This window comes from Camelus ferus, chromosome 3 (assembly GCF_009834535.1).
Source record: "Camelus ferus isolate YT-003-E chromosome 3, BCGSAC_Cfer_1.0, whole genome shotgun sequence".
In the NCBI taxonomy this organism is placed as follows: domain Eukaryota; kingdom Metazoa; phylum Chordata; class Mammalia; order Artiodactyla; family Camelidae; genus Camelus; species Camelus ferus.
The window spans coordinates 24168432-24193641 of record NC_045698.1 but is presented as its reverse complement, the minus strand read 5'-3'; the positions used below and the strand labels follow the sequence as shown (position 1 = coordinate 24193641).

The window sequence follows — 25210 nt, the reverse complement described above, 5'->3', positions numbered from 1 at the left end:
TCTGTGGTACTGCACGCTCGACTCTCTAGGCCTCGTCTATCTCAGTGGTGACGGGGGCGGAAGTGGCCGGCCGATCTGAAAAGAGTGGCGGGAGTCTCCCACTTTCTCTCCAATTTCCCGGGAGCTGTCTCCGGGACGCGGCGTAGAGGTAGGGTTTGGGCTTGGGCTCTCCGGATCCCGAGACTAGTAACGCGTGCGGTCCCGCGGCGGGCTGGTGAGCCGTGCTGTCGGGGAGGACTGGGGCCTGCCTCCCATCGGCTGTTCTGTTAGGGGCAAATTTAGTGACAAAGGACAGCTCCAAGCCGTCTCCTGGGATGCGTAGCCTCAGTTTGGCGTGAGGAACTGGCCCGAGTGAATGGCCGTGTTAGGAGCGTATTTTCATCCTTCACAACTTTTCGTGTGTTACTATTCCCATACTAGCGACAAGGAAACCGCAGCTTAGAGACATCAGTAGTTTCCCCCAGAGTTAGACAGTTACGTGGCAGAGGTGGGGTTCGGTCCCTGGTCGGCCGGGTTCTACCATCATCGTCCAGGCCTTTTGCACTTGGCTCCGCGCGGGTTGAGATCGCGGGCCTCGTCGGCATTGACGCGGAGTTTTATTGTCAAATCTAATCAGGTGTTTCGCGACCCGCGGGCGCGGGTGTTGGCACCGGGAGCATCCCCGGGAGCCGAATGCGCCGTGGACCATGCCCCTCCTAACCCAGCCGATCCCAGATGAGAGTGATTACAGCTTAGTGGCCAGCCTTGACAACGTCAGGAATCTCTCCACTATCTTGAAGGCCATTCATTTCCGAGAACATGCCACGTGTTTCGCTACTAAGAATGGAATCAAGGTGACAGTGGAAAACGCAAAATGTGTGCAAGCAAATGCTTTTATTCAGGTACGGAAGTAAGGCACCTTTAAGCCTGTGACATGTGATATTCTTCACCGAGGTCAGTGAATTCCGAACGTTTTAACAAACGTCATTTAAGTTGTAGAACATAATGTCATTATTTGAATTCTTTTCCCATCTTGTTTTACAGAGATAATGGTTAATAATAATGTCTAAAATATATTAAGCCAATGTATAGGCCAGTGTGAGGCCTGCGCAGGTCCCAACCTGTCTGTGGTTTGGGGTTGCTATCTGCCTCATAAAGCAAAGTAGAGGATTTGTCTTCTGGGAGGATAAGGTCGTCTTCTCCTTTGATAAAACCTCTCATATAGTTGGCTTTGGCATCTTCCGGGAGGGAGGAGTTCAGAGATTGAGGCCTCCTGTGTTTGGGTTTTCAGCTGAGATAGAGAAGACAGTGGTTATGACCAGAAAGTCCAGAGTAGGGTAGAGCTCCCTTCAGGGCTTGCCACCGTTACCCAAGCCTGGGCTTCACAGAAGTCATAGAAGTGGATTCCTTAATAATAGTAAAAGAATAACTCCCCCTCCAAATAAAAATAAAGTATAGGTCAGGCGCTCACTCTACTGAGTGTTTTATATGTTTATATATTTAATTCATTTAATCATCACAGTAGTCTTACAAGGTGGGTTCTGTTATTATTCCCACTTTACATATGTGAAAACTAAGACAGTTTTAATGGATTTGTCAGTGGTCCTACAGCTGGCAGATGGCTGAGTTGGGATGAAGACCTCAGAATATTTTTTTCCATAATAACACTTTACCACTATCTCCCTATTATTAAAAAAAATTTCCTTGCATTGGTTATAATCTACTTGTTCTTACATTGTATTATTTGTATGGTTCAGATAGGATTTCAGATTAATTCAGCATTTTTGGGGAACACCTAAGTGCACTGTATGACCTTAGGTATAGAGGGATAACTAAGACATGGTTCCTGTCCTCAGAAGAAATTGAAAACCAGTATCACTCATTAATTGTCTAATTGTTTGGCTGTTTTCCAAATGACTTTAGCTGAAGTGATGGGCACAAAAAGGAGACAAGAGAGTCACGTGGGGGATAGTTTAGATCCAAGCTAGATGAAGGATCCTTATAAAGTTTGGTATGGAATCGAAATCACTCTTACACCTTTAACTATTGAGTAGTGTTCTAATGGATCACAGTTGGAAAGCGTAAGATGTTTTGATTGGTAATCAGAAATTACTTTAATGCGTTTAGCACAATATTGTTATTTTAAAACCATTTAAAAGGGAACTCTAGAGCCTTAGTGTTAAGTTTTCATTCTTTCATGTACGTACATTTTCACATTTACTTTTTTTCATAGGCTGGAATATTTCAAGAATTTACAGTTCAAGAAGAGTCTGTTACTTTTCGAATTAATTTAACCGTCCTCTTAGACTGTTTATCTATTTTTGGATCAAGTCCTACTCCAGGTGAACCATTTTATTATCATTATAACAACATAAAAGCATTATACAGAATGGTCAGAAAAATACAGGAAAAGTTATTAGAATATAAGTAATATAAACATTTCTTTAGAAAATTAATTGCTGATTCATTTTTCATTTGCCACAGTCATGGATTCTGATTTTTCATAATATTAACAGAACATATGCTTGTGGTTCTTTTCATATTTGCAAAAGTATTTACACCCATCCATTTTTTTAAATTTACAAAGCTTTTAAGATTTTAAATTTAAACTAATCAAAAGAAGACTTTGAACATGTCTTAAATATCTTTAACATTGGGAAATATATTTTAATTGCTTCTTTTTTCTGACTTGTCCAGAATTACAGTTGGCGGCAGAGAAAAATGGAAACCAATTCTCCTGACTCCCAGTTTACTGTGTTCAAAATTTGTTTGCTTTTTTTCTTTAAGCCCTGTTTATAAATTATGTTTATTTTCCTAAATGCTTTCCTTTAAAATACTGATGTATTTTTAGGAATAGTGACTTTGGTTGCTATGGGTATAAAACTACAAGGAATCCCAAGACGAATGATTTCTTTTTCACAGGAAAGGAATCTGGATATTACTAGAAAAAATTCAGTTATGGTTCTCTAGAAAATATATTTTAATTTTGTACTGACAATTCCATTATTATTAGAATTGGCTAAAATTATAAATTTTTTTAATGCCGTGTTCCCCAGCTGGTTTTTCATAAAAGCCTCTGCCTTCCCCCATTCCTCACTGTGGTTCTCCACCCAGTAAGAGACAGGAGCTGGAAGGTCCTGTCATATTACTCCTCCTCTCTAACGGCTTGCAGTGGTAAAACCCTGCCCACCATTAACCACTCTTTTTCTCCCAATTAGATCTTAAAATCTGAGGCAATGTAAAGACTGTCTCCCAATGGAAAAGGTTGGAGGGATCCTTATCACAGTGAATAGAGTGAGGTTATAGGAAGACAGTATCGAAGCAATCCACTGTTGCACAAACTGAACCTTCAGCCATGGCATAGCCTACTCTGCAGCAGTTCTATGACACACAGTATTGGACCACGTAGATTCTCCAGCCTGACGTTGTATATGTAGAATCAACAAGCTATTTTGCAGGTGGTTTTTGGCAACCTGGAAAATGAGTTTCAAAGAGTTACATTACATTTTGTTCTGGTTCCCCAATTTCTTGAAGTTATTTTTGGAATTGTCGACACACAACTGTCATCAGGGAAGATGTGATCCCTTCTTATAAGGAGATACATACATACATGCTAGAAATTGGACAGAATAAAATACTCTTGAGGAGGGAGTTTTTTGCATTATTTGAGGAGGAGCTGAACCCAGAGCTATAAAGCCAGGCCCAAAGTGTGATTTCTTTCCATCGCAGGGACTTTAACTGCACTTCGGATGTGTTACCAAGGCTACGGTTACCCTTTGATGCTATTTCTGGAAGAAGGTGGAGTGGTGACAGTCTGTAAAATCAATACACAGGAGCCTGAGGAGACCCTGGACTTTGATTTCTGCAGCACCAATGTTATTAATAAAATTATTCTGCAGTCAGAGGGGCTCCGTGAAGCATTTTCCGAATTGGATATGACGAGCGAGGTCCTACAGATCACCATGTCTCCAGATAAGCCTTATTTCAGGTACTTGACAGCAGTTGACTCCATCTCCCTACTTACACGTTTGCTTAAGATGCAGACCTTTTATTATCCAGGTTATTAGAATTTTGAGAACTTCAGAGAGCTTTTACCTTAGCTCATACTAAGGTCAGGACCCTTAGGACCCGGGAAGATTAGCTCACTCTCCAAAGCTTCACAGGTAGTGTTGGTTTCTAGGAGAGTAGCCCCGTCTCCGAATTCACAAACTAGTGGTCTTTTCATTGTTGTCCTCCTTACTGTTGTGGGTCAGGGGGCATCGTGAGGAAAACTGGGCTTAAACTTTTGGAAAAGGTGTTCATGTTATATGGTATCTCTTTCTTTCAAGTTAGTACAGAATACCAAAGGAAGTAGGTATTTTCTAGACATGGTTCATCCACTAAGTATTTACTGATCACCTCCTGTGTGCATATTTGCCTTATTAAGCACAACAGGAAGGAACAGCTTAAAATCAAGGTGAAGAGGAAATATGTGAAACACCTCAGAGGGAACAAAATTACATGCCGTCAAATTCTAAAATAATATACATAGATCCTCAGGAACCAATAGATGAGTCCTTAGGGAGGAAAGGTCAGGATGAGCATCCTAAAAGAGGGCAGTTTTCTGCAGGAATACAATGTTAAAAGCTGTCAAGCTGCTTCTCATATTTTGGCCCAATAAATTATGAAGGGGCAGAACTCTTTTCAGGATTAGAATCAATTTGGAGAGAGAATTTAAATATTTCTTCTCTTTTGAAATATTTCATAATAGTAAAGAGTAGGAAGTTAAATACACATGATACGAGAGGTGTAACTGTTCTTTTTGTATCTGCTGTGGAAGAACGGCAGGCCCTTTTCATGGCTTAGGCAGTTAAAAATTTGGCTCAAGATTGGTTAAAATGTTAACCAAAATAGAAATCAACAGAACCCTACTTAAGCAGTGATATGAATTAAGATTCACTGAAACAAGAGTGTTCCAGAGGATCCCCATATTAAAGATCTCAGCATGGGTAACCAGATGGGTCATGGTATCTGTCATCTCCCCTGTGGGAAACTGTTTGGTGGTGGGGAACTGGAAGTTGAAATACTGTTTCTGGATGTGTTAAATGTGAGGCGCCTGTGACACTAGGCAGTAGCTGGACATACAGATCTAGAGCTCAGGAGAGAGTCTAGCCCAGAAATTTAGATTTGGGAACCATCATCATGGCTGGGCATGGACGACTTGACTCAGAGAAAGAGGTTACGTTATAAGAGAGAAAAGATGGGTCCTAGGGGAAATCAGCACATAGGTCTTCTCTCTTGTGCTAGAAGAGTACTCATCCGCCTGTTATCCCTATAGCAAGTGGTGAGTGCTTGCACATTAAGTAAACATACATTTATAAATTGCCTACAAACTGCTGATATTACCAAGCGAGGAAAACCATAAAACATCCTGATTGCAGTCTGGGATACAGAAAAGCCTTAACTGCTTAGTGTGGCAGTAAAGATAGGGAACAGGACCCCAGGCTGGCAGCTGACTTAGACCAGGGTCTTTGTCACTCGTCAACTCTACTGTTACATACTTCTCATTTAAGGGTGAGGAAAGGACAATGTCTGAGAAGAATTAAGGTAATGAAATTGAAGCAGCCCACCCCTCACCAATTCCTTTTGTGACTGATTTTTTTCAAAGCTGTTTACTAGCTGCCAGCTCTCCTATACTCCCACAGCATCCTACAGGAATCTTCATTATGTAATTGTTACCGTGCATTTTCAGCATGTGTTTACATATCTGTTTCATTCAACAGAATGAGCTTTATTAAGCAAGTGTTGTCTTTATTTGGATCCTAATGTGGCTTATTGTTGGACCAATGAATAAATGAGTTGCTCGTTTTCTACTACAGGTTATCTACTTTTGGGAATGCAGGAAGCTCACACCTTGACTATCCCAAAGATTCTGATTTGATGGAATCATTTCAGTGTACTCAGACCCAGGTCAACAGGTCAGTTCTTACTGTAAAGGTTGTCATTGGTGATGAAGGGGAGGTTAACTACCACATTTCTGTTAAATTTTTTAAAACTTTCAATGTGTTGATAAAAGTGTAGCATTTAAAAAGTAAATAGTGAACCAGAAATAGACACAACATTGTAAACTGATTATAATTCAGTCAATCAATCAACCAACCAATCAATAAACAGTAGGTTGCTGGGTTTACTTGGGGATTTTGGATTGTAATAAGGGATGAAATTTTTAAAATGAGAAAATACTAGTAAATTAGACAAGGATTTGATTTTATTCTTATATTTGCTACTTGGTAGTTGTTGGCTAATTTTTGTCCTTTCCTTGGAATTATGAGCACTGCTTAAAGTGTGTCCAAATAACAGCCTTTTATTTATTCTTCTACAGATACAAGATTTCTTTACTGAAGCCCTCTACAAAGGCATTAGTCCTGTCTTGTAAGGTGTCTATTCGGACAGATAACCGAGGATTCCTCTCATTACAGTATATGATTAGAAATGAAGACGGACAGATATGTTTTGTGGAATATTACTGCTGTCCTGACGAAGAAGTTCCTGAGTCTGAGTCTTAAGTCTGGCCGTTCCGTGTGTGTGTTTACGTACACGTTCCTGATAGGTCGTGTTCCTGCTCTGAGTGTGGTGCTCTTCATGATTTCTTACTGGATTTTCTAAGGCAAAGAAGCCTGGAAGAGACTGGAGCAAAGTCCCTGTCCCCTAATAGTTGTATTTTGTAAGTAATGTTTTCATGTGGTCACAGGTTTATCCAGTCCTGGACTGCCCTGTGGTTCTGTCTTTTGAACTCATGGGAATCATTAAGGGCCAAGATGAGTAAGTTTTATGTTTTATTCTATTTAAATTGGACCTTCCAAGAGTCTAAAAATTTAAAGTTTGATGAAGCTATATCTGAAATGTTTTTATTTATTTACTATTAGAGAAAGCAATGGCAAAGGGGCATTGCTTATTAGTTGGAATTCTAGAGTATCTATCTTAGGGCAGTGGTTCTCAAAGTGCCTAGATCACCTGGAAACTTGTCAGGATCTCTGGGGGCAGGCCAGCAATCTATAGTTTAAAAAACTTCCCTCCTGGAGATTCTGATGGATGCTAAAGTTTGAGAACCACTGTTTTAAAGAATCCGTTTTTAAAAATAGCATTTAATTGCATTGAAGTGACTACTTTTACATGTGATTTCTTCACAAATGTTAGGAAACTTAGGCATCACCAAACAAGTCTGGATAATTATATGATTTATTTTTGAAGTGTATATTTTGAAGACATCTATGTACAAGATATAAAATAGTCTTCAGAGTTAGATTTTCATCTTGTTCTGAAAACTGTTCAGTGTAGTAAATACTTATTAGATACCTTCTGTTTGCCTATAGAAGTTTCTCAACCAAACTAAGGTGTACAAAACCAGTTACTGTTTTTACACTTTCTTGGATAGTTTTCAATGAAATAATGTTTGTGGTGTGCAGATATTTGATAAAATATAATGCTAAAATTATCTACCTTGTTTTCTAGTAGAAAAAATACGTAACTAAAATGAAGTTTCTGTACCAGGTGACAACAGCTCAGTGTGTCTCAGTGGGCAGGCACTCTTGGCCTTTGGAGAGTATTTCAGCCAAGCACTGAGGGAAAAGCTCCCCCACAACAGATGCAGGCACTGCTCCCAAGCTTGCGTCCAACTCGAGCAGTTCTGGGTATCTCGCCCAGGCTGAGTACCTGATAACTAGTAAGTTTCCCAGGCAGTCGCAGGATGCCCAGCAGGTACAAAAGAGGCTGGAGTTTTGTAGAGTATGTGTTTAAGGAGGAAATGATCGAATCTACTAAATGTCAGATTTCTTTTTTTGCCTAAATAAACACTAAGAACAGAACAAATCTAAAACAATTATGAAAATATTCAATCAGTAAACATTTCAAGGACTATATTTTTCTTTAAATTTAAAATAGGGCAGTTATTTTTGGTTGTTGTTCATTGGTATGTCTGGTACCTAGAACAGTGCCTAGGATACAAAAAATATTTGTTAGATGAAAGAACCTCTACTTACAGATTATTATTCACTATTTAATTCCAATTATTTAGTTATGAATATATTTTGAACTTTGTATTTCCTAAGAGCTGAACCTATGAAGAATTTAAAATATGTATCAATTTGACGGACATTTTTGCACATTTAAGACTGTTGTTTTAGCTGCACATATCTTGAGTTATTTATAATTCAGAAGCTAATGAATTTAATTCTTTCTAAGTCACCCTAACATCAAGGTATGATTTAATAAAGTTTTCTATTTATGTGCCATCCTATTTGACCTAGGAATTCGCTGGGTTTTGTTCAAGTGCCTATGAAAGGTCAGACCACTAGGGGGAGCACTTCCCCAGGCTAAGTTCATTTCCTGTGTCACAGAGAAGACTACAATCTTATTTTTAAGATTTCGCTTTGCCATTTTGAAGTTTATCTCATATTCTTTCCAGTAAGTTTGTGCTTACCACGACTGGGTAGGTAATCTTTTCTCTGTTTTTAATTAGTTTACTCCCTTCTTGATGAGGTACTTCCACTTAGAATTAATGAGATGATTCAAAATAAATAAAAATAAAATGACTTGTTAAATTCTCCTATTCTAATCAAAATAAGTCTTGTAATACAATCATTTCCATAAGAATTAAGTAGTGCTGTGAAGAATCAGCGACAGGTGCCAAAAGGGCAGCATGGGCGTTCGCTCCAGTTTAGGGCGGTGGGGCTTCCGAACGTGTAGACTCCCTTCTCCCCCTGTCTTCACACTGCTGGCCCTTGTCCCCACCTGAAATAAAATCTGTGGGTCCTGCGAAATTGGGGACATTATATAGTATTTTCTCTTCCCCCAATCGTGCGTGAGTAGTGTTTTTATACACACATCAGGTTACACGCATCCCTGCGGCAGCTGGCAGTTTTCACAGGGGTTTCCCGCTCCAGCAGCGGACAGCCAGTGCTCTAATCAGAAGTGCCGCAGCACCGTTACAAGTGTGTCTGGCATCCATATCTCAGTCACCACCAGAGGTTTTGATAACTAGCAGAGCAAATGTTTGAAGGTTTTCTTTTTGAAATTAATAGCTCACTGATCAGTATAATAGTTAAAGAGTAGTGGCTTTCACTGGTAAAACTAGAGCTATTCAGGATATGTGAACTAAATTATTTCAGAGTAGTTAGTTTCCCATCCTTGCATGGAAAGGATATAAGCACCTAGTGAGGCCGGTAGCCTGTACCCTTAGGCCTGGTGCCTGAGGCTTAACCCCTAAGTGGTCTGTCTTCCTGCCATTTTGCCCAAGCATTTGCTGACTGGATTAGGGCAGTCCCATCTCTGGAATATTGTCAGGTTTGCCTTCAGTGGACCTTTCATGGAAAGTGGTGGGTGAGCAGCCAGGACAGAGACGTCAGGCTTCACTAAGCCTGCAGAACAGGCCGCATAAATGTCCTGCGTGCTCACTAATGAATGTTTATTCAAATTTGTATGTGGGACAGTTTGATCTGGGCTTGATTTTTTTTTCTAATGTGGTATACAGGGATTGAAAGAAAATAGCTAACCCTCATCCACCTCAGAAATTTCAGTAGACAGTAGCTAATTTAAAAGAATTTAAAAGTGGGGATGACTATGGTAACTATGTCTGGTGGAAACATCAGGTGTTTGATTGGATTGATACCCAGATTGCTGCTTCCCACTGAATGATTTAGAAAGCAGCTTAGTTCTCGTCTACAGTTTTCTAAGAGTGAAGCTTCATATTAAGTTGTATTGTCCTGAACTTTCCAATGTGGTTTCATAAAACTTGGGAACTTTACAAAATGGTCAAATTTTTAAACTTTTGAGACCAACATAAGTAGTAACTTTCTATTTTGTCAGATATGAGGATATTAAAACTATAACTACCATTCATTCTCACTGCTGTTTCATAAGACATTTTAACATCAAAACCTCAGACAACTTTATAACAATGTTAGCTTACTTAGCAACTTTATACTATCAATAAAGAAAAACTGGAAATACTAAAAATAATTGCAAGTGAAATAACAGGGTTACACCATAACATTTTATTTTACTATGTTATACTTTATGCTATTGTTTTATTGATACAGGTTTGTCGGTTTGGAGATCTCAAGATTTTGGGGTCTCACAAAATCATAAAATTTTTTAAATTTTAGGGCCACCCAAGACGGAGTCTGAATGACCACTTCTTTCTGATACTTTGTTTTTATCACAGTCATTGTTGACAATCTCTTTTCAACTGGATATGAGAAAATGAAAGCAACTCTTCTGAGGCTGCTTTGGTCAATTTAGAATATTCTGGGCAAGAACAGCAGTCCCATCTCCAGACGGGGTGACCGGTTCATACACACTGCAGAGAAGGTCAGTGGCATACTGCGGCCTTCAGCCAGGGCCGAAGCCCAAGACCCTGGTCCTGAGTGCCATGCTTAAAGCACTTTGCGAGTCAGCTAAGGGAGAGTGGCAGCTGCGGGGAGGAAGTCTGCGGACCAGCCGCTGGATTAACTGGTAATATGCGGAGCCCTGCTCACTGCTATACCTTGGGTACTGGTTGATGTTTAGATTTTACAGACTGAACAAATGACTGAAATGAAAAAAGAATTTCCTGAATCAAGAACCAAAATGTGATTGGAGAAGCACTGAGTGATAGAGACGTTGTCAGAGACACACTTGGCTCTCCAAAGACAGGTCTTTGAGCTTCGTTAAATGAGCTCAGGTAACTGAGGAACGATGAAAAGGAAAACTAAAAGTGCAAACTTGAATCTGATTTCTCCTCTGTCCCTGAGTATACAAAGAGGAAAAGGAGGAATATATTTCAAGATTGCCAGTTTCCTAGATACACACTTGTTCAGAGCCTCAGGATTTAACAGCCTCAGCAAGCATGAGCGTTCCTCTCCTAAAAAAGCCTTTATCGTCCAGTTTGGTGGGGATGGCACGGGGGGATGGAAAGGAACTGTCCGGGATTCGGGAGGTCTGCTTTATTATCACCAGGCTGACCTTGAGCAGATCAGTTCCTCTTGTCCCTGGTTTCTTCACTTACAAGAATCAAACAGGCCTTTCTGACTCTTAACACGCATGACCAGTAAGCCAGATCAGGCCAGTGTTTCACCAGATCAGACATCTCCTCACAAAGCAGTTGTAGTGAACTCTAACAGGTTATGACTAAAGATACTTACAAGTAGTATATTAAAATGTTCACCAATAAACTACTTAGGCATTGCAGAATTTTTCTAAAAGGTCAGAATTGAAAAGAATGGAATTAGAGTTAGAAGAAGGGAAATGGAGGGTAAAGGGAGTCCCAGTGGCATGAGAGACTAACTTAACGCACGTGCCTAAAATATTTCTTCCTCTCAGGTTACGGGATGTTGGTTTCTAATGGCTCTCGGGTCTTTTACCTGTAATGCTGCTGCTGAGTGGACCTGTTCCCCCCAGAATTCTTGGTTCTGCTTCCGATTTGTCACTGCTCTGAGTGTTGGTGAATATATTTTGTGGTCCAGAATTTTTGTTACCAACAAGTTTGGCTTTATTGTTGGCTATCTTGTATAGAGGTTTTGTCCTTACTGATAACAGAAGACCTAGAGAAAAGGAGAAAACCATTTGTGCATTTGTGGGTTCGAGCCTTCTCTTCCTCCTTCTAGCCCTAAATCACTGCCTTATTAAGCCGGAAGGCTAAACTCGGACTGAGGCAACTATTTCCCCATGTGACCATCCCCCTAAAATATGACTCCTCTAGTAGCCCTCCAAAATGGTACTAGAGTCTTGGGTTTTCTCCCTAAAGAGCAGGGAGGCCAAGGATACCTGGATTGCTTTTAACCACAGCTAAAAAAATTTATCTAATTTGGGGCCTTTTATACGGTTTGTGATTTTCAGATGATTTCTCACGAGCAGAGAGATTTAGAGCCCAGAGGCACTATAAAGTCCTAAAAAGAGGATTTATCTTCCCTGTTTCCAGCCATTAAGAGTTCCATTCTCCGGTTTCTTAATACTGGAGAGGTTGGGCTGGCGTTAGAGGTAATCTGGTCCAAAAGAATGTGATCCAGAAACCCGGTTTCTATTAAGTGTTCTTCAGTTACCCCCCATTTAGACCTCAAGCCCGCAACAAGTGTGGTTTTCATAGCCCCTGTTTGCCTGGAAAAAATTTTTTTTGTTCCACAGAAACATGAGATACAAAATTTTATGGGTAACTTGAGGGTTTTTTATATGCAAATCCCACCAAAGACTGATTAATCCTCCGTCTACTACTGGGCCATATAAAATACAGAAAGCTATCTGGCACTTTAACTTCCTTGTCAGTAAACCAAGAGATAATATGATTCCACATTTGAAGGAAAAATAGAAACAAATTAAGTCATTTGCCCAGGGGTCTCATGAAATCAGGGGTGGGCAAAGATCTGAGGGATGTCTGCCAGGGACCAGCTAGAAGTCAGCCTACTTGCCCACCACAAGGTGGCGGCTCCCCAGCCTGAAGTCCTCAGGCCCCTGGAAGGACGTGAGTTCCATGGTGTGTGTATCATCTTCTTTGGATTTAAGTAACTGTATTGGACTGTCTTGTCTATAACACTGTCCTTCCACAGGGTGAGAAGCTCTAGCACACTTTTGAGATGTTAACCAGGAAATGTTTTCCCCACACCAGCAGAGTGGTCGCTTTTCAGTTACTAGCCCCTATCTCATTTGGCTTCACTGCCAGTGGTGCAGCTAGAAGGTAATAGTGAAAGCCGAGGTTTCAGTACAAATAAAAACAGCTGTTATTTATTACCTGTTACTGTGGGGCCAGGCACCCTGCTCACCACGTTACAGACGTGATCTCATTTATTGTCACAGCAACACTAAGAGATAAGTACTGTTCTCATCCCCATCCTGTGGACGAGACCAGGATGACACACAGCCAGGAGTGGTGGTTCTGGGGTTTGAGCCCAGGCTTGTCTGTCTGCAGACTCAGAGCTCTTAACCTCCATGAATCATAAAGAAAAAGTAGTTCATAAGGACGTGCTGACGTCATGTTTCCATGATCAGATAAAATAGTTCATTGGTGAGATAGTCATTGCTTATGAAGAATTTATTATGTCCTAAAGTGGGGCTCACATTCTTTACCAAACTACAAAAGTGTTCTTGTATCCTCAGTTCAGGCATGTGCTGTATATTCTTTTTGCTTTAAAGAAAACCAAGCCTAAGGTATTTTCTCTTTGGTTCTAAAGATAGTATAAGGTTTTATTTGCCAAAATGTAAATCACTATTTCAAAAAGAATTCAAGTATATATAAATACAGTGGCTTTTAAAAAACTAATTTGTTTCCAACATGCCAATAGGGAGGTTTAGTATCTAAAAAGTCCTGATGAGGGCAGGGTATAGTTCAGTGGTAGAGCATGTGCTTAGCATGCATGAGGTCATGGGTTCAATCCCCAGTACCTCCACTAAAAAAATAAATACACTTAATTACCTCCCGCTACAAAAAAAAAAAAAAAAAAAAAAAGTCCTGAGAAGTCTCAGGAAATCAGCCTGTGTCACTTTGTTTAATCCATTTTTTTTCCCTAAACTGAGTTCTGCCAGAGTCTTTCTCCCTCCTCCATCCCTTGAAATCAGCATTGATTGCAATACCTGTTAGGAAACGCTGCCCCGTCCAGCAGCCAGAGACCACTTACCATTCCTTCCATACGCTGCCCCCGTCACGCGCCTGTGCCTTTGCATAGAGAGTATCTTCCTGGAGTGGCCTCGCTTCTCCATCTGGACGAACCGTTACTCACCCTTCAAGAAACAACTCAAGTGTAACCCTCTCTGTGAAGTCTTCCCCAGCATTCTTAGGTTTTCTCTCCTTTCTGCTCTTACTGCACTGAGACTGCTACAGAACTTACATTTCACATTTTCATTATTTTTCATGTTGGTCTCTTGCACTAGATTGTGGTCCCCTTAAGAGTAATGACCATGTTTGTTTATCTTATTTTATTACCACTTGCAGCTCTAACTGTACCTAGCACTTAGTAGGTGCTCACCAGATAAATCTGTTGAAGGAATGTTGAAGATGAGGAAAGAGAGGCTCAGAATGGTAAGCAACTTATGGTCACATAGTTACATCGTAGCAGAATTGGGACTCACACACAGGTGCCTTGACTCCAAGTAGCCTGCCCTTTGCACTATGCCTGAATAGCAAATTCATGGCAGAATTTAACTACTCCCCCACCCTACCCACGGCAGACAGTACTAATAAGTCAGGCTCCACCAAGCCCAGGCTTTTGCTCTGGAAACTCAAGCATCACTGAAGGAAACCACTAACAGAGCGGGCCCATGAGATGAAATATACTTGCTCTCCTTGCACTATTCCGCGCTGTTCCCTCCTATCAACACATTTTGTGGGCACAGCAGAGAGGCTGTTGATTATAGAGTGCCCCCACCCACTGCTCTGCTAAAGACAAGGTGCCCTGAGCTGGCTCTGTGTGGCTTAGCAGCCTCTGTTCCCCTACAGGGAGACCCTAGGGTGGAGAGCTAAAGGCAAGAACTGGGGCTCCTGGCAGTGAACGTCCAGGGAGTGTTGTCACTGGGTTTCTGGAGGAGGCGGGGTAGAAAGCACGAGAGCACATCGGGCAGCCAGCAGAGTTCCAGGACATCTGGGACTGATTATTCCAGTGAGATGCTCCAGCAAGGAGGACGACTTTTGTACTGGGTTTTTTGTGGGTTTGGGAGTATTTTTTGTTTGTTTGTTTGTTTTTTAACATCCGGGCTTTGGCGGCGCTCCTATGGCTTTGCTCAGCAGTTGCGGAGGGATGAGGTACGGACTTGTTTCAGGGAAAGGAAAACCTTTAGTGACTCAACTTCTACAGCAGAGTCTCATCAAAACTCTTTCCCTTACGCGTACTTCCTTGGCAGGTCCAGGTCTCACTGCCATTTACAGAGAGGACGTCTCCGAGAACCAGAAGAAACTCCCACTACCCGGGGTCTGAACTGGGTTATGCCAGCGTCTCCCAACTCCTCTCTTTCTTCCCCGATTCTTTTCAAATCAGGAACAAGGAACAGTAAAAGACTCAGAGGGAAAAGCAGCCTCAGGCTACTGAGGAAATGGGTTCACTCCAGCTATTCTGAAGTGTCTCTTTTAAATACAAGCTGAGTAGAAATTTTGTTCCACTTTTGAGGAAGCATGCATTTCTTGTCTGAAATTACATGTTTTGTTCTTTTAGTTTCACTGCTATTACCTTCAGAGTACAAAATGTACTTTAGATGTATTCAGAGATTCAAATTCTCAATCTAATTCTCGAACATACAAACATACCGTAATATTGCCTAACAATTATCCCTGATTTCAAATATTCTGACCTGTTGCCCTGGAAGCAAAGGGCCATGTGCTGCAGAAGAGGGCGGGAAGGGTGTTTTGCTAACATTTTTTGAGTACTCTGCCAGGCACGGTCCTATGCATGTTATATACATTATTTTATTTAAAACTCACAAAAACTCCATGTGATACACTATTTGTCTGCATTTTAGTGATGAAGAAACCAAGACTCAGAGGTTAAGTGATTTTCCCAAGGTCACATATTTAGTAAGTGGCAGAGGTAGGTTAAGATGACAGGGCTGACTCCAGCAATACGTACTTTTTACCCATCACTCTTAATATAAAATAATAATAGTCGGGGTGATATACAGAGCTTCTTATCTAAACATTCTGGCCTATTACCTCCAGCATCTCAGAAAGATAAGTCTTTTTGTTATTTTATTCTTATGCCAACATTCACTGAGTACAGAAGACCTGCCAGGCCCTGATCTAATGTGTATGTGAGCTCATTAATTCTCAGAAAACCCGCTTTTTGAGGAAGGTCCTGTTATTTTACTGATGAATAAACAGAGGCTTAGGGAGGTTAAGGAACTTCACCTCAGTCAGAGAGCTGAGTGTTGGAGCCTGATTTAAAATCCATAGTCTGCCTTCAGAGGGTAAGCTGTGTAGCCTACAGCGAGCACATTCTGGAGTTAGGGAGCCCTGGGTTCAAGTCCCAGCTCTGCCTCCTCTTGGGTAATCTGACTTGAACATATTAGTCCTGAGTTCCCCTGTATGTCAGATGAGGCGCTGGGGACCTGCCTGCTGACAGGTGTCCCTATAAAAGTTCTCAAATTCACCAACGTCAGAATCCCTATTATATCGTGAAAAGCAGTGCATTTTCAAACTATGACAGATCTGGGGTCAGATTTATCACACTTTCCAGCTAGATGTTAAACAAGATACTTAACCTTTCTTAGTCTCTGTTTCATCACCCAAACATGAAAGATAAAAACACCTACCAAATAGTGTTATTTGTGAGTCAGAAGTAGTATATGTGCTGTAAAGTGCCGGGGAACTGGAAGGAGTTCTACATTATAGTTATCATTAATATTGTCATGGTTATTGAGTAAGAAAATACGCTTTCATGTTCGCCAGTAAGCAGGGAGCAGAGTTCCCCATATACCGCCTACCGTGGGCATCACAGAGAGAGACTTGAGAACGTGCTCTCCTGGATGAGGATGGAACAAGAGACTGTCTTCTGCTGGGCCCACCCTAGGTGTGGCTCCGATTGAGACAGGTGGGGACAGGGTGGGCTGAATGTATTCTCTGTGCTCATCTTGTTCCCCGCCTGTCCAGCCTGGTGAGAAAGTAGCAGTTTTGAGCCACCTCCCAGGAAATGCAGAGTCCTGACTCAGCCCATGATGATGCCCCTCTTCATTACAGCGGGAAAGCCTGTGGCCTTTAGAGTCACACTGGCTTGGGGCCAGACTTCCAAGACTAAGCAAATTTAGACAGTTTCTCCTGTATAGAACATCCGGCTCCCTTCTGTCAAATGAGAGCTATCATGCAGCATATTTGTGGGGACTAAACACTTCATGAGTAGGAGTTAGCTCGGTTTTAGGGATTTAGTATACACTCGACAGAAGAGATCAGTTCAGGATCAACATTATTCTGAGATGAACAAACAGCAATAATGTGCCAAGGTTAGGACAAGGGCAGGTCTGCACGAAGCACTCTCTTTTGCTGAAATTCTAAGCTTTTTTTTTTAAAGACTCTGAAGAAGCTCTTTTATTGCTAACTATGGAAACTATTTCTCCCCAAAGTTTGCCATATGTTTAGGGACTTAGCTTTTGTATATTCAGCAGAAAAATAAATTTACTGTGTTCACTTACTTTGTTATAAACCTATATTATATCACAGGCTGTTACCTGAGACACTGCCTTGTAGGATTCGGTTATAATGCTCAGTATTGAAAGAGATATAAGTACTAAATATTGTTTCAGCAGACCTCTGTTGGGTTCTGAGAGACTACTAGAGATTGACTAGGTATCTCCAGTTCAGGATTTGGCCAAATCCATAGTACAAGTTGGTGTTTAGCCTCACTAGCAAGAACAACAGAGGTGAATCACCCCTAAATGAATGCATCTGGGAGAGGCCATGCTGTCCACATATCCACACTGATAACCTGGTTGGTGACCAGAGTCAGAACTCACCTCTGCAGTAGGGTAAGGAGGTTTTCTGTATCTCTGCTTTTACTGTGCCCACTTCCATATATAACGATCTGAATCATCAGACACTGTAGGTGAGTTGAGAAACAAAACAGGTTAAAGAAAACCAGATAGCAAGGCCCTTAATTACAAACCAAACTCAGGAGAGCACCTATGGACCCGAGATGTCACAGGTTTACAATTCTTGTGCCTGTACTACACTGACATTTCCTCCCAGTTCCCCACCAAGGAGAAAGGAGTCTGAATTGAAGGCTCTGTCGCCCTCGTGCTGTACGTCTGTCACTCCACTGCAGTGAAGCTTCCGCTACCACACGTGGCTGTGGGTAACCAAATTAAGGTCTGGGAATTGACAGCATTCCTGTTGAAAACACAGCTGCAGTACTAGTTTCCATCAGGATTTTCCAAATAACTGTAACCAAATGGATGGATATAAGTTAAATCAGTGTACGTGTACCAAATTTGCAATGCATTCTCATGCTACATCAGTTTACTCGTAGGCAGTTTTCTGTTTTCAGTTCTACTGCTGACCTCTCTTTCCAGTCAAGGTGGAATGATAGGCACCAGATTTACCCTCCCACCTGAAACAACCAAAAAAAGAAAAAGCAGGCAAAATATATTTGAAATAATCTTCAAGACACTGACCATCAGGCAACAAAGGACAGTGTTCACTGAGAGAGGAAAATCAAGGGAAATAAACCCTATGATTGCCCCTGGTTACTGCTTTGAGAGTATCTCCAGGCTGTGATGCAGGGAAGTGGAGCTCAGCAGACTCCCTGAATTGAGGATACGGATCTGAGAGTCTCGGGAAACTCTCAGGGCTTAGTAACAGAGAGGAGACAGCTGCACAGCAAAAGAACAGGAATATCTATATCTGCAGTGCATCCCCTTCAAGTACAGTTGGCCTTCAGTGTGGAAACCTGTGGATACAGAAGGCCAACTGTACTGTACGATTTTATACTAGAGACTTCAGCATCTGCAGATCTGGTGTCGGGGGAGTTGGTCCTGGAACCAATCCCCTGCAGATTTGAGGACAACTGTATTCAGCAGAGTACTGATTAACACAAACATGAGCAAAAACTGCCCAAGGCTTGAGGAAAGAATCACCTGAAGGTACTGGAGGGAACAGTGCTCGGTGTTTACACAGAGCCAGATACAGTGCCTGGTCTCACCAGCCAAACTGGAAAGCCTCATTGTTGTGGAGCTTTGGGTGGGAGACTTTTGCTTCAGTAGTGGGGGATAATTGGCCCATGAATAAATGCTGCACTAGTCCCATCTAACAAACCTGAAAAACAAGACCAAAAAGGACCAAACTGTAATTTAACTGAGTTCCACAAAAAAGTAATTGAACTGAGTTCCAGAACAAAGTTCAAGAATACTCACAGGAACACAAAAATATCCAACACCCAGAAAAGTAAAATACATGCCTAGCATCCAAACAAAGATTACAAAGCATCCAAAAAATAGAAAAGTGTGATCCATAATGGGAAAAATCTTCAATCAAAACCAATCTAGACCCGACACAGACGTCAGTTAGAATTAGCAGAGAAGTATATTGAAATTACTGTACACCAGAAATTGACACAACATTGTAAACTGACTACACTTCAATTTTTTTTAAATGTGCACATTAAAAAGAAAAGTAAACAAAAACAAAAAACCAAAAACCTGTTATTGTAACTTTATTCCATGTGTTAAAAAAGTTAACTGGGGACATGGAAAATAAAGTTTTTTTTAAAGGAACCAAATCAAACTTCCGGAAATGAAAACTACAATGTCTGATAGGAAAAATACTCTGGATGGGATTAATAGCAAGTTTGACATTGGAGGAAAAAAATGAGTGTAGCTGAAGACACAACGATAGGAATTATCCATAAAGAAAAACCACAGATCATCCCAACAGGTACAGAAAAAGAATTTTATGATATCCAACCTCCAGTTTTAAAAAATTGAACATCTATTCCTGGTTTAAAACAAAACAGAACAAAAACATCTCTCAGCAAACCAGAATTACAAGGGAGCTTCCTCAACCTGATAAAGGGTATCTATGAAAAGTCTACAGCTAACATCAAACCAAATTATGAAAGACTAAATTCTTTTCACCTGAGATGAGGAATTAGACAAGGGTACCTGTCCTCACCACTTCTGTTCAACACTGTACTAGATATTCTAGCCAGTGCAATAAAGCAATAAAATGAAATAAAAAATATACAAATTAGAATGAAAGAAGTAAAGCTGCAAAATTCACAAAAGAAATTGATAAATTCAAATTTATTAAATTTTAAAACTGCTTTTCAAAAGACACTTAAGAAAATGAAAAGACAAACTACACACTGGAAGAAAAATATTTTCAAATCATATTTTATAGAGAACTTGTATATAGAATATATTAAGAATTTTAAATGTCAATTATAAGAAAAAACTAATAAAATATGCACAAAAGATTTGGACAAATACCTCACCAAAGAAAATATACAGATGAAAAATAAGTATATGAAAAGATGCTCAAGGAAAACACAGATTAAAACCACAATGAGATACCACTGCATACCTATTAGGATGGCTAAAACTAAAAACACTGACCACACCAAATATTGGTGAGAAAGTGGAAGAAACAGAGTTCTCATACCCTGCTGGTGGGAACATATAACATGATAAGAATATTTTGGGAAACTGGCAGTTTCTTCTATATAAACATACACCTATCATCTGATTCAGCCATTTTACTCCTAAATATTTACCCAAGGGGAAAAAAAGCATACATCTATAGCAGTTTTATCTATAATAAACCCAAGCTGAAAACAGCCAAATATCCATCATCAGGTTAATGGATTAACAAATTGTGGTGTCCATAGAATGTAATACTTGGCAATAAAAAGGAATGAACCACTGATAAACACAATAACATGGATGAATCACAAAACAACCATTCAAAAATATGTAACTATATGATCCCACTTACACAAAATTGTAGAAAATGCAAATGTATCTATAGTAAAAAAAAAAAAAAAGGCAGATCTGTTGTTACCTGGGAAGGGGGTAGAACTGATTAATTACAAAAAAGCATGAATAAACTTTTGGGGGTGACCAATATATTCATTATCCTGATTGTGGTAATGGTTTCACAGGTGAATAGGGATGTCAAAACTGATCAAATTGTACATTTCAAAATGTGCGGTTTTTTGTATGCCAATAAAAATTATTCCATCACAAGATCATTACTGTTTAATATTTGTCTTTCCTGTATCTTCTCACCTACACCCTACTACATCTAACTCTGATTCCTTTTACATGAAACCTGAACTGCCCAAGAGAAAAAGTTAGCCAGAAGTGTCACTAGGATTATGCATCCATGACCCTCTTTCTACTGTATTGTGTCTACCAAAGGGGTTTCCTCTCAGCGTCAATTTTTGCTGAGATCTCCTACTTTCTTTTTAGTTCCAGGAGCAGTTTCTAGCCCCCAGAGTGGCATCCATTACCATAGTCTATTTCAGAAACTTCATCACCAGCATCTCATTGTTACTGAATATTCAGCATGAGGATGGATTTCAAACTCAAAAGGGCAGCTCTACCATCAGAATATCTTCCTATTCTTCTCCTTTCTTCTGGGCTAGGACATTGGAGTAGGAACGTATCTAAAGCCCTCAGGATAAAAGCTGATATCAAAGATGCAGACCTTCCCCACACTTATAGTATCCTAAATCTCCATGTTGAATCCCTATTCCAGATGGAGGATGTAGCCATTCCACCAAACATTCATTGCTAGGTGAAGTCAAGATGGGACTCTCCTTTCACTGATTTTGTGTGGAATGTGGTAATAAGCCTTTATCATGTTTTTGCTGGGGCCTTTCTTCACTTCAGAAAAGTTATCTTCAATGAGTTCTATTCCAAGTATTATAGTCCCTCTTCAGAAATACATAGAATTCTTTGGCTGAACATCTACTTTGTCCTCCACATCAACTACTTTCTCACTATACCTGTCTCTCCTTTTCCCCTGAATTATGGGAGAGCTTTTGAAGTTTGTCATATAAATCAATGATTCTTAAAACTGACAGGAGATTATACCTCTAGAAGTATTAAAAATACAGATTCTGGACACAACTGTTAGAACATCTGATTTGATGGTCTAGGGTGGGACTCAGGAATCTGTTTTCTGTTTGATTTTTGTTTTGTTTTTTACTGACTCTGTTGCAATTCTAGATTTGGGAAATATGGCTCAGCATCACTATGACATGTTAAAACTCTCTTCACTATTTTCAGTGTGGGTTTGAACTCTTTTAGATTTGTTGTTTCCCTGAAATTTCTTCTTATCTCTTCCTAATTCACCCTTACTAATCTCACCTCATCTTTTGGCCTCAAATTGTCATCCTTTTATTTTAAAATTTTCTCTCCTGATTTTACAGTTTTCTCTCCCATTACACAGTTGCCATCATGTGTCCTGCTTTCCTTGAAGAAGTGATTCTCATCCTTACAACTTATTTTCATAAGGTTTTCTTTTTCTCTGAATCTTCAGAATGAAGTCCCCTTTCTCCTATTATTTACTATTTTCATACTTGTTTTCTGATTACGTTTAGTTAACCTGAAACGAGATAAAATCTCTCCAGACCTGATGTTTGCCAATGTACACGTGTAGACTGCTTTTGACTCCACCCTCTTGAATATCAGTTAATCTTTCCCAACTTTTCTTCTGATGTTGAGCAAACTTGGGTTTTATGTAGAGACATCACTACCAATCTCACCAAGTCTTTAGCTTGGTCTATTAGTACACTGACTGACTGAACAACTGCCACTCACACCTCTTGCCACGTCCTACTACTAGGGAGTGCACTTCCAGAGTCATCTGAGATCCTTGAAAGGGGACCTAGTACTTGGGTAAGGATAGTTATACAAGGTGTTCCTTGTTCCAACCCAACCTTGGGTGCTTTCACAAGACTCTGCCATTGCCACACCACGATTCCAGGATTAGGATGTTTCTCTCTTAAGACTGGTCCAGGCATGGACACAACAAAAATTTCTGTAGCTGTGTGCTCCCTCAGCACATCTAAGAATGTGAAGAGCTTTCAAAATAGAACACTTTTTAAAAAAGAAAAAAAAGAGAGAAGGAAAGAGAAAGGGAAAGGAAGGGAAAACATACACATACATCACCCATCCATCCATCCATCCATCCATCCATCCATCTATCCATCCATCAATACACACACACACATACAGCTCTTCTCACATTGTGCTTACAGGCCCAGGAGAAAATGTAACAATACCAGCCAGTATTCACCTTCCTTAGCAGCTGAATTGCCTTTCTGAGCTCTCCTTTGGCAAAGCAGATCCTGCCCATGTTAAAAAAAGTTTCAGCCACTTTTTCACTATAGTCACCATAACTGATGACCTGAGACTTCAGGGAAGCCTTTAGCAGTCTGTAAGCCTCCTAAGGGGATAAAAAATACAGTTTTAAAATTAGCCTGGCAACTGTGAAGGAGCGTGCGGGCTGCTTTCTGTAGGAGGCATTCTACCCCACACTGGCGTAACTCACTAAGATCAGTGGTGATGCATAACCTAAGTAATGTGCCCACGAAGAGTTAAAGTTCCAAGCCTATAATTAATAGAAATGAATTAGCTATTATTATTAATTAACCTTTATGACTACCCTATGAGAGAGGGATATTATTATAGGCTTCCTATAGAAGAAGGAATGGAGACTAATAAAGGGTAGGGATCTTCCTTAAGGTCACACAGCCTATAGTTAGCAGGTCAGGATTCAAACCAGTCTCAATTCCATAGCACTTGATCTCTCTTTTTTTTTAATTATTATGTTTTAAAATTTCAAACCTGCAGAAAAACTGAAAGAATAGAAGAATGAATACATATAATATTTTTACCTAAATTCACCAATGGCTACTAGCATTTTGCCACATTTACTTTATTACATTCTCTCTTTAAAAAGTTACATACATATATAAAATATATATATTATATAGATAACATTTTTATATACATACATAAATGCATATACATATGTTCTTATTGAAAATAATCTGTACTTAAGATACTTTACCGCTCAATATTTAAGCATGCTATCTTCTTAGAACAAGAACATCTTTCCATGTAACTACAAGAACATTATCACTCTCAAAAATTTTTATATTGATGTCATATTAATATATCCTCTGTATTAGAATCTCTCAATTATCCAATAATGTTCTTTATAACTTAAAAAACAGTAATATCCAATCAAGAGTCACGTGTTGAATTTAGTTTTCACAATTCTTTAGTCTTTTTTAATCTGTAACAGTTCTTCCCTTTCTGTCTTTCATAATATTGGTATTTTTTTTAAGTCCAGGCCAGTTGTCTTTCAGCACCGCTCTGACTCCTAACTACTTACTATATGGCATGTGAGTCAGAGAAAAATTGAGTATACGTTGGAAGTTATTCCTGGAACAACACTGCTTGTAATTCATTGGATTTCCCAATGTGCTACCTTTAGAGGGAGTGAAGAGATGTAGTGACTGCTGGCACCCTCACCCCCTGCCTGCATCAGCTGTGCTGACATTTATAAACAGAACATTTCTCTGGAGCTGGGTGAACATGCAAGCAGCATCCTTCATATGTGGCACGTCAGCACAAACATAAAAAGGATGTCAATTGTTGCTTTCCAGGAAACATTGCCAATAATTGCCAATAACCCGGATTCAAACCCAGTCCAGCTGGCCCTAGAGGCTGAGTGCTTTACACTGTGCTGTACATTCTGAGTGACTTTACTCTGAAGTAACTGAACAGGGTTTGCCCTGCCAAAAGTGGCAGCATTGGAGAGCCACAGGACTTCCCTCTCTGGCTTCAGATTGTGTCTCCTGACATGGAACATGCCATTTATTGGTGCTGAGTAAATATGGACAAATTCAAACAACAAAAACCTTGCATTTTTCAAAATAGGAAAACATTCATATAATTAAATTATTTTCCTATTTTTTTCAGTGTACAAGTCTTTTGCCTCCTTGGGTAAGTTTATTCAGAAGTATTTTTTTTTTTTGATACTACTGTAAATGGGAGGGTTTTCTTAATTTTGTTTTCAGATTGTTCATTGTTAGTGTATAGAAATGCAACAGATTTTTTTGTATGTTGATTTTGTATCCTAAATTTTGTTTTGTATCTTGAAATTTGTTTATTAGTTTTAACAGGTTTGTATGTTTGTTTGTTTTGGTATGGAGTCTTTAGGGTTTTCTACATATAACATCATGTAATCTGCAAAGAGAATTAATTTTATTTCTTCTTTTCCTATTTGGATGCCTTTTTGCATTCATGCTGAACTCAATACACAAAGTTCAGGTCCAAAGTTTGTTTGTTTGTTTTTGAGGGAAGGTAATTAGGTTTATTATCATTTTTTTTTTAATGGAGGTACTGGGGATTGAACCCATGACCTCATGCACCCTAAGCGTACACTCTACCACTGAGCTATACCCTCCCCGCTCAGGTCAGAAGTGTTTGAGTAAAAGCTTAGACTTATGTGACTTCTAAGTAAAAAGGTCAGCAATCAAAAGCATTTTCTATAACTTTTTTTTTTTTTTGCAAACAAAAGTTTGGCTAATAAAGAACTGAAGACCAAAACCTGAGAAGGAAAAAATAGTATCAAGAGAAAAAAGAAACCACCAGCTATATCCAAAGGTGAAAGCCCATTCTGACTTAAAATATTAAATTTACAGAACCAGAGATTATATGTGCCTGGATTTGAAGAACCTCAAGTTTCAAGATACAAGAAAAATTATACTTTTTCCTTTTTTCACTAATATTGCAA

At 39.8% G+C, this 25210-nt stretch overlaps 2 protein-coding genes across 3 annotated transcripts in view; one reads left to right on the top strand and one right to left on the bottom strand.

Moving 5' to 3' along the window:
• The first annotated feature begins 15 nt into the window (after positions 1–15).
• Positions 16–8777, top strand: RAD1 (RAD1 checkpoint DNA exonuclease). 2 transcript variants are annotated; one of them, XM_006194807.3, is made up of 6 exons: positions 16–148; positions 617–881; positions 2213–2321; positions 3709–3967; positions 5838–5936; positions 6341–8777. In XM_006194807.3, exons 2-6 carry the CDS (start codon positions 687–689, stop codon positions 6522–6524), a joined length of 846 nt encoding a protein of 281 aa, XP_006194869.1. In that variant the 5' UTR covers positions 16–148; positions 617–686; the 3' UTR covers positions 6525–8777. The 2 variants fall into 2 exon arrangements, with proteins under 2 accessions (XP_006194869.1, XP_032326748.1); XM_032470857.1 differs by lacking the exons at positions 16–148; positions 617–881 and adding an exon at positions 915–933.
• A 1263-nt stretch (positions 8778–10040) lies between these two features.
• Positions 10041–25210, bottom strand: part of TTC23L (tetratricopeptide repeat domain 23 like) — a 46742-nt gene continuing 31572 nt past the window's right edge. Inside the window, exons 10-13 of the mRNA XM_032470846.1 lie at positions 22700–22849; positions 17416–17498; positions 13602–13704; positions 10041–11537 (exon numbers count right to left, since the gene is read on the bottom strand). Coding sequence (XP_032326737.1) covers positions 13626–13704; positions 17416–17498; positions 22700–22849 — 312 coding nt within the window. The 3' untranslated portion in view covers positions 10041–11537; positions 13602–13625. The remainder of the gene's footprint in view (positions 11538–13601; positions 13705–17415; positions 17499–22699; positions 22850–25210) is intronic.

What these genes read in the sequence shown, in the direction of transcription:
- RAD1 (XM_006194807.3), top strand. Translation starts at nt 687, where the DNA reads ATGCCCCTCCTAACCCAGCCGATCCCAGATGAGAGTGATTACAGCTTA. An exon ending in AAGCAAATGCTTTTATTCAG is followed by an intron (nt 882 to 2,212) that starts GTACGGAAGTAA and finishes TTTTTTTCATAG; the next exon opens with GCTGGAATATTTCAAGAATT. An exon ending in TGGATCAAGTCCTACTCCAG is followed by an intron (nt 2,322 to 3,708) that starts GTGAACCATTTT and finishes TTTCCATCGCAG; the next exon opens with GGACTTTAACTGCACTTCGG.